This window comes from Pollicipes pollicipes, unplaced genomic scaffold (genome assembly GCF_011947565.3).
Source record: "Pollicipes pollicipes isolate AB1234 unplaced genomic scaffold, Ppol_2.1 Scaffold_4740;HRSCAF=5597_pilon_pilon_pilon, whole genome shotgun sequence".
Lineage (NCBI taxonomy): Eukaryota > Metazoa > Arthropoda > Thecostraca > Pollicipedomorpha > Pollicipedidae > Pollicipes > Pollicipes pollicipes.
This window is the reverse complement of record NW_023596545.1, coordinates 26,801,738-26,817,662: the sequence shown is the minus strand read 5'-3', so window position 1 is coordinate 26,817,662 and position 15,925 is coordinate 26,801,738. Positions and strand designations below refer to the sequence as shown.

At 60.7% G+C, this 15,925-nt stretch overlaps 1 protein-coding gene and 1 pseudogene across 1 annotated transcript in view; one reads left to right on the top strand and one right to left on the bottom strand.

Moving 5' to 3' along the window:
* The window catches only part of LOC119098133 (microtubule-actin cross-linking factor 1, isoforms 1/2/3/5), a gene marked incomplete at its 5' end in the record, with an annotated part of 28,666 nt that extends 13,439 nt beyond the window's left edge, over positions 1-15,227 (top strand). Inside the window, 20 exon segments of the mRNA XM_037221062.1 lie at positions 421-1,404; positions 1,778-1,984; positions 2,369-2,511; positions 4,100-4,232; positions 4,395-4,709; positions 5,038-5,535; positions 5,570-6,247; positions 6,395-6,643; positions 7,004-7,414; positions 8,033-8,398; positions 8,722-8,853; positions 9,204-9,530; positions 10,341-10,496; positions 10,965-11,129; positions 11,489-11,662; positions 11,986-12,210; positions 12,697-12,981; positions 13,743-14,073; positions 14,457-14,674; positions 14,949-15,227. Of these exon segments, the coding sequence (XP_037076957.1) occupies positions 421-1,404; positions 1,778-1,984; positions 2,369-2,511; positions 4,100-4,232; positions 4,395-4,709; positions 5,038-5,535; positions 5,570-6,247; positions 6,395-6,643; positions 7,004-7,414; positions 8,033-8,398; positions 8,722-8,853; positions 9,204-9,530; positions 10,341-10,496; positions 10,965-11,129; positions 11,489-11,662; positions 11,986-12,210; positions 12,697-12,981; positions 13,743-14,073; positions 14,457-14,674; positions 14,949-15,227 (6,276 nt within the window).
* Positions 15,228-15,266: 39 nt separating this feature from the next.
* Positions 15,267-15,925, bottom strand: part of LOC119098132 (microtubule-actin cross-linking factor 1-like) — a 21,339-nt pseudogene continuing 20,680 nt past the window's right edge.

Sequence of the window (15,925 nt, the reverse complement as noted above, 5' to 3'; positions counted from 1 at the left end):
CGATGACGAGAGGTTGGCGCGGTGGGCTTTGGTTTGAGATCAGGTGATTGGAGGAATGATGCGTAGGGTATTGAGGTGACAAAAGATAGGATACGTTCTGTGTTTTTGATGATGCGCGGGAGTCAGGTGTGAATTCATGTTTAGCTGAAAATATTATTAATTTTGTATTGCAGCTGGTTCAACTCTCATTTTTCCCCGGACGTAAAATGACTACCAAGGGCGGTTTGATTGTCTGTGAAGACGCTTTTAGAATGTCGGCTATCAACCTGTCTGTCTGTGCTGCACGCAAAAATAGGTTCGCACGATCCGATTTTGCATAGTCTCTCCCCTCACTCTGTAGTTGCGTTACAACTCCATTCCTCGTCATCACACGCCATTGAAGATCTTTCACAGCACTGACACCGCACTCCAATCCCGCAGGCGTACCAGGACCTGCTGGGCCGCGCCAACAAGTTGTCGGACAAAGTGTCCAGCCTGGGCGGCCGGCAGCGCGAGTACCAGGACGCGCTGGACCGCGCCAGCCGCTGGCTGCGCGAGGTCGAGCCGCAAGTGCAGAAGCTGGTGACGGAGCCGGTGGCGGCCGAGCCGCGAGGCGTGCAGGATCAGCTCGACCGCGCCAAGCACCTCAACAGCGACATGCTCTCGCAGGGCAAGCTGTTCGACAACGCCACGGCGTCGGCCGCGCAGCTGGTGAAGGCGCTCGAGGGCCAGATCACCCCGAAGGAGGGCGAGCGCATCACGCGCCCGCCGACCGACCTGACCGATCAGTACCGCCGGCTCTCCGACGCCGTCATCGACCGCTGCCAGGCGCTGGACATGGCGCTGGTGCAGTCGCAGGGCGTGCAGGACGGTCTCGACTCGCTGATGGCGTGGCTGAACCAGGCCGAGGCGCGGCTCAAGTCCATCCTGAAGCCGGCCAGTCTGAACCGCGATCGCCTGACGGAGCAGGTGCAGGAGCAGCGGCTGCTGCAGACCGACATCGACTCGCACCAGCCGGGCGTCGACCAGATCCAGCGCTCCGCGGGTCAGCTGCTCGAGACGCCCTCTAACGCGCGCATCGCCAAGAAGATCGAGGAGAACCTGCGCGAGCTGACGACGCGCTTCGACAAGCTGCACGAACGGTGCCAGGAGCGCGGCCGTCAGCTGGACGAGGTGGCCTCGCAGACCGACAACTTCTGGGGCAAGGCCGAGCGCTTCGAGCATTGGTTCGTCGAGATCTTCGAAGTGGTGGAGTCGCAGGAGATCATCAAGCTGAACGCCGAGTCGTACACGAGCAAGATGGACGAGCTGGCGCGCCGGCGTGACGCGGGCCGGCCCGACTACGAGGCGGCCGTGCGCACCGGCACCGCCCTCGTGGGGCGCCGTGACGTCACTGACACGGCTGTTACCAAGGACAAGGTCAAGGTTAGTGGGAGAGCTACCAGGTGGTATGCGGTGAGGGGGCCGGGTGGTGAGTGTTTGGCGGATAGGTGTCGTAGTTGAACGGTTGTGTTCAACGTGCCTAATGTCTGGTTTGCTCAGATTGACTGCTGGTTGATGTAATAAGAACAGCAATGTGATGTGGTTGTCAGTCGGTTTGTGTGGTCATCACGTAAGCCTTGGTCGGACAAAGTTTGAGCCAGCCGGCGCTGAGCTGTGGCGTCTTACGGAGCAAAATGTGCCGCAGGTGCTGCAGCAGCCCTAACGCTGCAAAAGCAACTTGTCGCTACTGGTCTTGCTCTGGTCTGCTCAGCGTTTGGTGGCCGTCGTCGGTAACGCCGCGCCTCCCTGTTTGAAGGAAATGGAGGCGCAGTGGCGCGAGCTGCAGGACCTGCTGGACGAGCGGCTTCAGGAGGGTCGCGCTCGCTCCGACTCCCTCAACGCCTACGAAAAGCTCAAGGAGGACGTGCTGACTTGGATGAAAAAGATGGAGACCCGCATCGACTCCCTGCAGCCGGTGGCCGTGGACCAGAAGCTGCTGAAGCAGCAGAGCGACGAGCTCAAGGTACCGCACTGCGTAGCTGTCCGTGGCCTCTGTAGTCGTCGGTGTCACTGTCACGTGAGCTCGTTTGCTGTATGAGCCCTGACGTGAATCAATACTGAGATATGCGTGCTTCCACTGGAACTAGCGTGTGATCAGTGTGTAAATTTTTGTCATGTCATATGAGCTGGACGCGGTCATTAGAGCTTTACTGAAGAAGCATAGAGGTGGCTTTTATGGAATCCACCCGTCGCAAAATGTTGTGCTGAGTGTCCTGCAGAGTGCAGGAAATTTGCGAGCAGTACCGCGCGAGCATGAATTTTTTTCGACGCTGTTTCATCCGAGTTCGCCTTGGCCTGGTCGTCTGTGCCCCTTGACTGTAGCCAACCTCCTCCGCCGCGTCCGCAGCCACTAGTGAAGGAACACGGCCAGTACGTGACCACGATCGACAAGGTGAATGACCTGGGCAACCAGTACGACGCCTTGCTGCGGGCCGATCGGGCCGAGACGCCGTCCCGACGTCGCTCCTCCGTCACGCCCGCCAAGAAGACGTCCGTCGTCTCCCACGGACGCCGCTCCGTCACGCCTCTGTCATCAGGTGCGTAGCAGTCACGCCACTGACACTAGGTGCGGATCAGTCACGCCTCTGACACCAGGTGCGGATCAGTCACGCCACTGACGCCAGGTGCGGATCAGTCACGCCTCTGACGCCAGGTGCGGATCAGTCACGCTACTGGACACCAGCTGTGGATCAGTCACGCCACTGACACCAGGTGCGGATCAGTCACGCCACTGACACTAGGTGCGGATCAGTCACGCCACTGACACTAGGTGCGTATCAGTCACGCCACTGACACGAAATGTGCATCAGCCACGCCACTGACTTCAAATGTGCATCAGTCACGCCACTGGCACCGAATGCGGATCAGTCACGCCACTGACACCAGGTACGTATCAGTCACACGCCTGACGCCAGGTGCGGATCAGTCGCGCTATTGATGAGCCACACCACCAGTCACTACCAGTATTACCTAAGCAGGAGCCTCGTCACGTGTTTGACACCAGGTACAGGTGACCCGCGGAGGTGGGGACACCGCTCACGTTGACATCAGGCGTGTCAAGCGGGTGGTGACAGGTAAAACAACTGCACTGGTGGTGTGGTGAAGCCAGCGTCTGTTGTTTTCCATTTGCCTCCTTCTCTTGCCTGCATGCTGCACAGATGGGGTGGAACGGAGCTGTAATCGCGTCGATTTGTTTTGTTTTCGGCACGTCCCACCGCTCCCCGTCGTTTAGCACAGCACTCCGGTCCATTTGGTTGGCTTTGTATTTTCGCTGCATACCTTTCCGTCGCCTTCGATGCTTCTGAGTTGTTCTTCGTTCTGTACGCGTTCCGTCATTGCACCGCCTACTTCTGTTCCTTCACGGCACACTCGCTTGGCGTGTTTTTTTTTTTTGGCGTGTGCCGCTGACCTTCCCGGATGCCCCGGTGCCCGGCTTCTCGGCGGCTGAGCGGCATGCGCGTGTGTTCGCAGTGCGTAAGCCCTCTTTCGAGCGCTCGTCGCCGGCTCCCGGCCGGCCCAGCCGCCGTGAGTCGCATGCTGACGGATATGTCGGTCTGGACGGTAAGCAGCGGCGCACAGTGCATTGACTGGCGTGTGCACAGCCCCGCTCGGTGCGGTGTAGACCGGAGCGCGGAGGGGCACGAGAAGAGAGATGGGATGCGTTTCTGACGAACGGGTGGTGGTCAGAGGTCGAAGACGGTAGCTTTGGTGGGCCCGAGCGTCCTGTGACGGCACCAGCAGGTGCCAACTGCGGGTGTGTTGAGAAGTGATGCCATTCATCCAGGGCGTTGGTATTCTGAGAAACATTTGCGCTTGGATCTGTTTACTGCATGTGCAATTTCAACGCTGTCCAACGAGATGTCAGCGCCTCTCCAAGCAGCGTGAGCACTTAAAACGGCTGAGTGTTAGCCTACCTATTGTCATTTCCATGCAGCCCAGTATTCATACGCTGGCACCACTATCATCCGGTAGACCGTGTCGGGCCGAAGCCTAACACCCCCCCCCTCCCCTCCCTCCACCCCCAACAGACCAATCGCCGATCCAGGCGCAGCTGAACGAGATCAACCATCGCTACCAGATGGCAGGTACGCGGCTCACCGACCGGCAAGGCGGACATCGACACCGTCAGCGACGAAGTGCGCCGCCACATGGACACGCTGAAGCAGCTGCAGCAGTTCCTGGACAAGACGGAGCGCCAGCTGCCGCGCGACGCCGTGCCGCAGAGCCGCGACGAGGCCGACAAGCAGCTGCGCGCCGTGCGAGCGCTCGTGGAGGAGGTGTACGAGCGGCAGCCGGCGCTGGACGGCCTGAAGACACAAGCGGGCGAGCTGCTGCGCCGGCGGCCCGGCGTGCCCGGCGCCGACCTGCTGCAGGGCGCGCTCACTGACGTGGTGGAGCGCTGGCGCGCGCTGCAGGAGCGGCTCAAGGCGCGCCAGCGCAATCTGCAGGACAGCCGCCAGTTCTTCGACACGCACGACCAGCTGAACGGCTGGCTGCAGGCCAAGGAGAAGATGCTGACGGTGCTGGGGCCGCTGAGCTCGGACCCGCGGCTCGTGCAGATGCAGAGCCAGCAGGTGGCCGTGCTGAGGGACGAATTCGCCGGCCAGTACCCCACCCTGCAGACGCTGAACCGCGTCGGTCAGGCGCTCGTGGAGGAGGCAGAGCCGGACAGTGCCACCGCGCAGAAGGTGAGCTTGACGACCGGCACCGCAGCGGCCTCGTCACAAGAGGCTGCGTTCTGTGTGTCGGCGGAAATATCATGTCAGAGTGCCTGCCGCGGGGATTGCTTTTGTTACCATTGATGTATTGTCAAAAATATGACAATGGCTATCGAAATATTTGATGAAAGCTCGATGGCAGATTCAAAATGGATGAACAAAGCGTCGTTTCGTAAAGTAGTGCCGTTATCACTGTGTCGTGCTTAGTCAGTGACCTTGTTTTACATGTTTTAAGGCACGCAACTTACCGTGTGCTAACGTGCTCAGCGATTGATGTGTCGCGCCTGTTTGTTCCCAGGTGGGAGACAAGCTACGCAAGACCAACGACAAGTGGGAGGAGCTGATCGCCAAGCTGGAGGATCGGGAGCAGAACCTGGACGCCGCCTCGGGCGCCAGCCAGCAGTTCAACGAGTCGCTGGGTCGCCTGCAGCGCGACCTGCAGAAGATCGGCGACAACTTCGACGACCTGTCGACGGAGCGCACTGAGCCGCAGCAGAAGCTGAAGAAGCTGAACCAGCTCCAGCACCAGGTGGACGAGCTGCGACCGCAGCTAGCTGAGCTGGAAGCGCTCGGTGAGGAGCTGTGCAACGTGCTGACCGACCCGTCGGCCAAGACCGAGGTCAAGGACAAGCTGTACCAGCTGGGCCGCCAGCAGAACCAGCTGCAGAAGAAGATGGACAACCTGCGCGCCGAGCTGGAGAACTCGCTGAAAGAGGACCGCGAGTTCGAGGACGGCTGCGCGGACGTACAGGAGTGGATCAAGGACTGCGTCGACCAGATGGGCCGCCCGCTGAAGGTGTCAGCCTGACGCCGACAGGCTGGCGCGCCAGGTGGCAGAGTACGAGCCCGTCTACAAGAGTGTGACGGCGCGCGAGCACGAGGTGTTCCTCGTCCAGCGCAAGGGCCAGGACCTGCTCGCCAAGACGACCAACAAGCAGGAGGCCAAGACGCTGCAGAAGTTCCTGGATAAGCTGCAGAAGGACTGGGACGGCATGAAGCGGGAGGCAGTGAGTCGCCACACCCGTCTGCAGACGTGCTCCGACCTCTGCCGCAAGTACCACGCGGCGCTGGAGAGGTTCGCGCCCTGGCTGGACAAGGCCGAGGACCGGCTGGACCGCATGCAGCCCATCAGCTTCCGCAAGGCCGACATCCAGAAGCAGCTGCGCGAGGTGCAGGCGTTCAAGAACGACGTGTCGCTGCACTCGGGCGAGCACGAGCAGACGCAGTCGGGCGGCGACGCGCTGCTCGCCGCCACCGACACGGACAAGGAAGGTGTGCAGGCCGACCTGCAGCTGCTACGGCAGCGCTGGGACGCGCTCAGCGCCGCCGCCGTCGGCCGCCTGCAGGCGCTGGAGGACGTGGCCGCCAAGGTGGGCGACTTCCAGGACAAGCTGCGCGACCTGGAGCACGGCCTGCAGCGCTGCGAGGACCGGCTCGGGGCGCACGACGCGCTCGGCGGCGGCCGCGACCCGCGCATGCTGGGCCGTGTCAAGGACCTGCTGCAGGAGGCCGACCAGCTGGGCCAGCAGCTGGAGAAGGTGCGCGGCGCTGGCGACGAGCTGCGTCAGGACGCACACCAGCTGGGCTCCAGCGCAGACCACGTCAAGGACGACGTCGATCGCGTCGACCGACGGCTGCGCGATCTACGTGACCAGCTGGATGACCGGCACAGCGACCTGCAGAACGCTTCGCATGCCGTCAATGAGGTCAATGAACGGCTCAAGGGGCTCTACCACCAGCTGGGTGTGCTGGAGGAGGAGCTGGACAACATGGCGCCGGTGGCGCGCGAGGTCATCATCGTGCAGAAGCAGGTGACGGAGATCACCGTCTTCATGGAGAAGGTGGTGCACGAGCGACACGAGCTGGACGCCGCCGAGAAGACAGTCCAGGGCCTCGTTCAGGAGGTAAGGGCTGCTTATACGTTTCGCTGGCGTGGATAGCTGGCTCCTTGCTATTGATAACCACCACCTAAATTTCTGCCCATATGGCCATCAGCATTTAGTGATGCATCAAAATAGGTAGCCGTCAGGTGCTTAACCCTGCATTAAAAAGGTTATTCTGTGGCACCTGATCCTGGCACCTGCTCGGTTACCTGCAAGTCTTGACTGTCATGCAGTCTGTGTTGCCCATCAGCTGGCTGCTGTGCCACCCATCAGCTGACCACTGTGCCGCTCATCAGGTAACCGCCCATCAGCTGACCACTGTGCCACCCATCAGCTGACCACCGTCTGCCCATCAGCTGACCACTGCTCTCCCGTCGACAGGGCTTCGCCGCCGACGCCAAGACGATGCGTGACCAGCTGGGCAGCATGCGGCGCCAGCTGAGCCGCATGGACGACCGCGGCCGCGCCCGCGAGCGGGACGTCACCGTCGTGCTCACCAAGCTGACCACCTTCTACAGCACGTACGAGGTGGTGGTGGAGGACATCCGACATGCATCGCGCGAGGAGGCCTCGCTGCCGAAGCCGGCCACCGATGTGGAAACAATCCGCCGCCAGCAGCAGGAGTTCCGCCAGTTCAAGACGACGCGCGTCGAGACGCTCTCGGCGCACGTGGACGACTGCAACAAGAGCGGTCAGGGCCTCGTGCAGTCGGCCGCCGCCGGCGTCAACACCACCGGCATCGAGGGCGACCTCGAGAAGATGAACGACTTGTGGAACGAGCTGAAGGAGCGGGTATGTCAGAGGTGGTCAAATGAATCGAGGGAATTGGGTGGCGAGGGAAGAGCCTACGGACGACATTGGACGTGGTGGGTTTGGTTTTGGGCCAACGGAGACACGCTGTCTCGAAAATTTGGGCATAAATAGTGAACACTTCTCAGCCAGTTCGCAGAAGGCCTTTTTGGCGCGGTAGAAATACAAGCTAATGTCCAGATTGTTCATGCAGCGCTTAAGCAAATGCTTCAAGTGGACACATTGAAATCCCAGCATCGGGGTCTATGGTCACGTTTGTTGAGCCCAGAGTCACGCTCATTTTCTGTCTTTTCCACCACAACTCGGTGCCCCGACTGCAAGTGGCAGAGAGTAACACCCGGGCGCTCATCCCTGCACCGTTAAATCGAATCGAAAAATGTGGATTCGCTTACGGCGTCTTGAGGCTGTTTCCGGCCTCACTTCCGACGGAGTATGTAGGCGCTAACGATATCACCAGTGGCATGTGAAACCAAGAGAATGAGTCTCGACTGTACCCACGCACACTCCTACAGCCACAGCCTGAGACAGGCCGTGACGATGTGTTCCGTGACGTCACACTTCCTGCATCCCCGCCGGCTGAGACCCCGCCGCTGTCTCCAGATGCACAACCGGGAGCGAGCCCTGGACGTCGGCCTGCTGCAGTCGGGCAAGTTCCGCGAGGCGCTTGAGGGCCTGCTGCAGTGGCTGGCCGACACCGAGGACCTGGTGGCGCACCAGAAGCCGCCGTCGGCCGACTATAAGGTGGTGAAGGCGCAGGTGCAGGAGCAGCGCTTCCTGCAGAAGCTCCTGCTCGACCGCCAGGGCTCTGTGTCGTCCCTGTTCGACATGGGCAAGGAGATCGCCAAGAACTGCCAGCCGGCGGAGCGAGCTGAGATCGAGGGGCAGCTGCGCCAGCTGACCGAGCGGTTCGACGCGCTCACCGGCCAGGCGGCCGAGCGTATGCAACAGCTCGAGGACGCCATGAAGGTACGTGGCGGCCGGGCCAGCTGATGCGCCGCGCCGGAGAGCGGGGGGGTCGCTCCCGGGGTGTCCTGGTGAGATTGAAAGGTCGTGATTATGTCTGAGTTGAACATGTTTGTCACGGTTTTGCGAGCGCCGCATTTTTTTATATGAGGTATTGAAAACAACTAGGATCCTCGGTAAATGGTCCATAGGTGTCTAATAAGTTGTGCGTGTGGTTATTATTTCATAGCACTGTATACAGGTGATTTACTGAAGTACTTGTATGATCTTCCAAACAAGGGTAATAGCATGTTCCAGTACTCACAAGAGAGGTCATTTCATTGCAGGTCGCGAAGGAGTACCAGGATAAGAACGGCCCACTTGTCGAGTGGCTGGAAAAGATGGAAAAGAAGTTGAAGGACATGGAGACGATTCCCACCGATGAAGACAAGATCCAGAGAAGGATCAAGGATCACGACGTAAGCCCCAGATCGTTTTGCACGAGCTCCCTCCATTATTGCATTACTCATCATAGGTGCTTATGACGCCGGGCTTCAGTGGCGCCGTGGGAACGCAAAGGACGTGTCAACGCTAGACCTGCTTCAAGTCTCGTCCATTGATGATTTCTGACGGTCAGCCTCATTGCTTGCAATGGCAAGGGAGGCGATGATCGTAGAAGTGAGTTGTGTCTCAACGAGCGACCTAACTAGTTAGGATTCATGTGATAGTCAGGTGCGTAACCCGAGGCACCACACTCCCTTCCGCGAGCTGCGAGCTCACTCGTGATCAGCTCTACCGCCTGCTCATCATCCACCCCGGCGGTCCGCAGACGCTGCACCGCGAGATCGTGCAGCGCGGCGGCGACTTCGACGAGCTGGCCAACATCGCCACCGTCCTGATGGAGCTGGTGGGCGACGACGAGGCGCAGGCACTGGCCGACCGGCTGCAGGAGGTCACCGACGCCTACACCAAGCTGGTGGACGACAGCGAGGCGCTCGGCCGCCGCTTGCAGGACGCCGGCAAGCAGCTGCGCGCGCTCGTGCTCAACTACGAGGACTTCCTCGTCTGGATGGACGAGATGGAGCAGCGGCTGAACAAGTACAAGGTGCTCTCAGTGCACGTCGACAAGCTGCACGAACAAATGGAAGAGTTGACGGTGAGTGAGCTGAGTGCAGAGAGTGAGGCATGGGAGGACCGCGGCAGATGATGGACATTAATAGCAGGGGCTCTAGGTCACATTGTCACAGGTTTTGGGTAATAGATATTGTCAAGATACGCTGGAAGATGAACGATACTTTCGTGTGTGGATAGCCAGGCGTAACCGACAAGCCTGGTGTATAATGGTCACCATCGATATCGGTATATATTGTATCGATGACCAGGCGTAACGAGCACACCAGCGTTCCCAGGTGCTAGAGGTAGTGGCCCACTAGCCGCGGAAACTATGTACATGGAGTATATTTACGATAGGTCACCACATTCCATTATGCGCGTGTTCGCTGCGCTGCTAAGCCCATCAGCTGCCGAATGTCGCGAACCCGAGTGTTCCGGCTCTGTGCCGGCTCTGTGCTGGCTCTGTCCCGACTCTGTGCGGGTTTTGTTCCGGCTCTGTGCCGGCTCTGTTCCGGCTCTGTGCCGGCTCTGTGCGGGCTCTGTGCCGGCTCTGTGCCGGCTCTGTGCCGGCTCTGTGCCGGCTCTGTACCGGCTCTGTGCCGGCTCTGCGCCGGCTCTGTGCCGGCTCTGTCCCGGCTCTGTGCGGGCTCTGTGCCGGCTGTGTGCTGGCTCTGTGCCGGCTCTGTACCGGCTCTGTCCCGGCTCTGTGCGGGCTTTGTGCTGGCTCTGTGCCGGCTCTGTTCCGGTTCTGTGCGGGCTCTGTGCCGGCTCTGTGCCGGCTCTGTACCGGCTCTGTGCCGGCTCTGCGCCGGCTCTGTGCCGACCTCGCTGACGGGTGGCGCGCCGGCGGCAGGATCTCAGCGAGGAGGTGGACCACCACCGGGAGCCGGAGCAGGAGCTGCAGGACATCGGCGCCGACCTGATGCGGCACATCTCCAGCGATGAGGCGCTCCAGCTCAAGGACAAGCTGGACTCCATCAGTCACCGCTATTCGGACCTTGAGACCAAGGTGAGCCGCTGTGGACGCTGCGAGCCAGTGAGGACCGGTGTGGCTGCCGAAGGGAGGGGACAGAGACGTAGGAGCGGAACGGAGCTCGACCGTCGCCGACTGGCGTCGGGGTCTGCCTGGTCACAGTGTGTGTGTAAGATTTGGCTGAAACGGCAGCGTCTGGACTGAGACCAGCCCGTGTTTGTTCTGCACGCGCTCAACCAGAAGATGTTACATAACGATGGCGCTTGCAGTGTGTCGGCAAGCTTGAGTTGTCATTCCTGACGCGTCAGATAAAAGCAAGTAGCGCGCCTTAGTGTCTCTTTACGCTTATTCATAGAAGACATTCATTAGGCTCGTTCAGCCATGGTGGGAGACCGCCGCTACTTTGCACTTCGGTTATGCCCCGGGGCCGTGTCTGATTTACTGGGACACGAGCGGCCGACTTGAGCCGGCGTGCTGAGCCAACCTCTCCCTCTCTCCTTCCAGGCGGGTTCGCTGCTGAAGAACGCGCAGGAGGTGCTGCCGCTGGTGCACGCCTTCCACAAGGCTCACAACCACCTGACTGAGTGGCTGGTGGCCACGGAGCAGACCTTGCTGGCTGTGGACTCACTGCCCAATCCTGACGAGACGATGGAGCACCTGGAGCAGCAGGTCAGCGCACCAGGCCCTGATGCTGACGCTGCTGCTGACAGTGCTGTTGATGCTGATGCTGATGCTGATGCTGATGCTCAATGGAACCCCGGCATGCGCGGTTTCGGTGACGGTCGTTTTATATCGCACATCATATGAAATGAGTGTTGTCCTGCTCTAGCAATGACACCAACTACAGATTAGGAGATCAAGTGCGTTAGGAAACCGAGCCTGCGCCCTCTACTAGCTACCTCCACGAGCGTTACCGGCATCATCAGCCGCCAGCGCTCGTCGTCTGACCCGACTTCGTCTGACCTCAGGTGCAGGAATACAAGCCGGCTCTGGACCAGGTGAACCAGGCCGGGCCGCAGCTGTGCCAGATCTCGCCCGGCGACGGCGCCCAGACCATTGAGGCGCTGGTGACGCGCGACAACCGCCGCTTCGAGGCCATCGTCGAGCAGGTGCAGCGCAAGGCAGAGCGCCTGCGCATGACCAAGCAGAAGAACTTGGAGATCGTCGGCGACATTGACGAGCTGCTCGACTGGTTTAGAGAGGTGAGCCGGGTCTCGCAGGCGACGGCCGCAGTGGGCAGTCTTGGTGTCGTCTGGCGGCAAGCACATGGGTCACATGGACAACAGAAGTATGGTTTGATTCGTGTGGCATACATTAAGCTGTCGTAACAACAATGACCGACGGCTGTTATCATGGAAAGGTACGTGACGCGCGTCACCCTACACCTTGAATGAAACGCTGTTGTCGCGCTGGCCAGTACTGGCCGACTCTTAAGATAAAAGCCGATCCGATGCTGTGCGTGCACCACTGAATCCCTCCAGCGTGACGTGGCACCTCACCTGACGCGCTGGCGCCGTCCACTCAGGTCGAGACCCAGATCAAGGAGGCGGAGCCGCCCAGCTCGGACCCGGATGTCATCCGGATCCAGCTGAAGGAGCACAAGGCGCTGTACGATGACGTCAGCAGCCAGAAGGGACGCGTGCGGGACGTGCTGAGCACGGCCAAGAAGATCATGCGCGACGCCGCACAGTACGATGACGTCACCGAGATACGCGAGAAGGTCGACGACCTCAAGGACACGGTCGAATCGGTGAGCTGAGCTGGACCGGCTGTTGCGCCGGAGGATGTGCAAATGTGTTGTGCGCCAAATGACCACCGCAGTCGGCGCGCCCCTAAACTCCAATGTGTTGTGCGTGGGGTGTGGTTTGTGGACAGGCGACTTACAGCTTTGCGGAAATATTCCATGTGAGAAGAGTGAAAACAAAGTAAGACTACGATATGGGCAAACTGTAGCCAAATATGGAGCAGCGCGTCAACGTTACCATCCTGACTCTTGCCGCGGTATCGGTGCGCAGCGAACAGGCAGATCAATCGAGGACCTACCCCTCCTCCCCCCCTCCTCCCGGCCTCGCTGCTAGCCGTGTCTGACTCCGTCCGTCCGGCCCCCCCCCCCCCCCCCTTCGGCTCGTTGCCAGCCGTGGCTGACCCGTCCGTCCTGGGCTTCCTCTCCCCCTCCCCCCCCCCCCCCCCGGCTCACCGCCAGCCGTGTCTGACCGGTCCGCCCGCCCGTCGCCAGGTCAGCAAGCTGTCGTCGGACCGGTTGAGCGCGCTGGAGCAGGCGCTGCCGCTGGCCGAGCACTTCTACGAGACGCACCTGGGTATCTCGGACTGGCTGGACGAGGCGGAGGGCGAGGCGATGCGACTGGACATGCCGGCGCTGCGGCCGGACCAGATCCAGCGCCAGCAGGACAAGAACAAGGCGCTGCTGCAGAGCATTCACGAGCACAAGCCTCTCATCGACAAGCTGAACAAAACGGGCAGTGCGCTTGCCCGGCTCTGCAACGACGAGGAGGCGCAGAAGGTGGGCGGAGGAGAGAGAGAGAGAGAGAGAGAGAGAGAGAGAGAGAGAGAGAGAGAGAGAGAGAGAGAGGAGAAGAGAGAGAGAGAGAGGGAGGGGAGAGGAGAGAGGGAGAAGGGAGAGGGAGAGGGAGAGGAGAGAGGGAGAGGGAGAGGGAGAGGAGAGGAGAGGGAGAGGGAGAGGGAGAGGGAGAGGAGAGAGGGAGGAGGAGAGGGAGAGGGAGAGGAGAGGGAGAGGGAGAGGAGAGAGAGAGGAGAGGGAGAGGGATAGGGAGAGGGAGAGAGGGAGAGGGAGAGGGAGAGGGAGAGGAGAGGGAGAGGAGAGGGAGAGGAGAGGGAGAGGGAGAGGAGAGGAGGGAGAGGGATAGTGAAGAGGAGAGAGAGAGAGAGAGAGAGAGAGAGAAGGAGAGAGAGAGAGAGAGAGACGGCGCGCCCTCGGTAGCTGCGGGGGTGGGGTGCGGTGGTACCGAGCTCGATGCCAAAACACGCCGTGTGTGTGCGGTTTGTACACAAGTCTGAGGCGGGATGTGTCCCACGGTATTCTGCGGTATGGTATGCATTCTAAAGCGTGATGTTTTTCCGGGCTCGCTTTGGACACAGGTCGTTGGCACCGCTAGCATTTACCTCACGCAGCGTTTGTGGTAATTCCCGCAAAAGAACTTGCTGTATGGATCGCAACTGCCAAGATAGCCCGCCCGGCCGACCTGCCGCCGTGTGCCTGCCTTTCCGGCCCGGTGGCAGCTGACACCACCGCGTTGCCTACAGGTCAACGAGATCATGGACACGGACAACGCACGCTACAACGCGCTGCGCACCACGCTGCGCGAGCGGCAGCAGGCGCTGGAAGAGGCGCTGCAGGAGTGCTCCCAGTTCGCCGACAAGCTGGACGGCATGCTGTCGGCGCTCAAGGACACGGCCGACCAGGTGGACAACGCCGAACCCATCTCGGTCCACCCAGATCGCATCCACGACCAGATGGCCGAGAACAACGCCATCATCGACGACCTGGAGAAGCGCGAGGTGGCCTTCGAGGCCGTCAAGCGCGCCGCTGATGACGTTATCAGCAAGGCTGGCGACGGCGATCCGGCCGTGAAGGGTACGTGGGCCTCCTGAGAAGGTGGCACTGGGCGGCTGAGCAGGCTGAGCACGCTTGTGTGCGGTACAGCACTGCTCTCGTAATCGGCGTATGGCTATGTGAAATGCTGCGTTGGATAGGTTTGGTTCCTTTGTTAAAGAATGCATACTTTGCGGCTAGTGGGCGGGTAGTACGCGAAAACTGCATGCGGGGTGACAATGCTGCAGAACCGCGCCCTGGCACTGTGCTCGCCATGGTCTACCACTGGGCCACTTTGCGTGTCGCGGGGGCGTTGTTGCGTGATGGCCGTTCTCTGTGATGCGTCTTGGGCCGAGACGCCGCAGCGGATCAGCCCTGAGACGCTGGGGAGTCCAGACCACCACCAACATGTACCTCCGTTTCAGACATCAAGAAGAAGCTGGACAACCTCACGAAGCTGTGGGACCACCTGCAGAAGGCGACGGACGACCGCGGCCGCTCGCTGGAGGACGCGCTCGCCATTTCGGAGCGTTTCTGGTCGGAGTTGCAGGGCGTCATGAAGGCGCTGAAGGAGCTGCAGGAGGCACTCGGCAACCAGGAGCCGCCGGCCATCGAGCCCAGCGCCATCAAGGAGCAGCAGAAGGTGCGGCAGAGGCCCTCGCCAGTCGGACTGTCGTAGGCCTGTGCGACAAACATCCATGATCTGGTTCTGTTTGTAGCAGCAGTAAAATGTGTGATTTTGACGCGCGGTGCTTGATTACACACGCGGTAATTTTACTATGGGCACTGCATGACCTACAGCATTCGATGGGCCCCAAAACCTCAAATCATCACCAACATCATACGGCTGCCTACCGTCAGCTGTATGAGATAGTGCAGGCTGATTTGCGTGGATGACCGGGTACATCGTGCCCCAGGAGCTGCAGGAGATCCGCCAGGGCATCGAGCAGACCAAGCCCGAGGTGGACAAGGTGCGTCGCACCGGCCAGGACCTGATGAAGGTCTGCGGCCACCCGGAGAAGCCCGAGGTCAAGAAGAACCTGGCCGACCTCGACTCGGCCTGGGACAACATCACGGCGCTGTACGCACGCCGCGAGGAGAACCTCATCGACGCCATGGAGAAGGCGATGGAGTTCCACGACACGCTGCAGGTAACGCCGACTGGGCCGCCCGAGAGGTGCGACGGCCAGGGATAGAGACCAGGGCAGAGCTGGATACGCTGCAGGTAACGCCGACTAGACCGCCCGAGAGGTGCGACCGCCAGGGATAGAGACCAGGGCAGAGCTGGATACGATGCGGGTAACACCGACTGGGCCGCCCGAGAGGTGCGACGGCCAGGGATAGAGACCAGGGCAGAGCTGGATACGCTGAGGGGACGCCGACTAGACCGCCCGAGAGGTGCGACCGCCAGGGACAGACCAGGGCAGAGCTGGACACGGTGCAGGTAACGCCGACTAGACCGCCCGAGAGGTACGACGGCCAGGGATAGAGACCAGGGCAGAGCTGGACACGGTGCATGTAACGCCGACTAGACCGCCGAGAGGTACGACGGCCAGGGATAGAGACCAGGGCAGAGCTGGACACGGTGCAGATAACGCCGACTAGACCGCACGAGAGGTACGACGGCCGGGGATAAAACCAGGGCAGAGCTGGACACGCTGCAGGTAACGCTGAATGGGCTGCCCGAGAGGTGCGACGGCCAGGGATAGAGACCAGGGCAGAGCTGGACACGGTGCAGATAAGCCGACTAGACCGCCCAGAGGTACGACGGCCAGGGATAAGACCAGGGCAGAGCTGGACACGGTGCAGTTAACGCCGACTAGACCGCCCGAGGTACGACGGCCAGGGATAGAGACCAGGGCAGAGCTGGACACGGTGCAGATAACGCCGACTA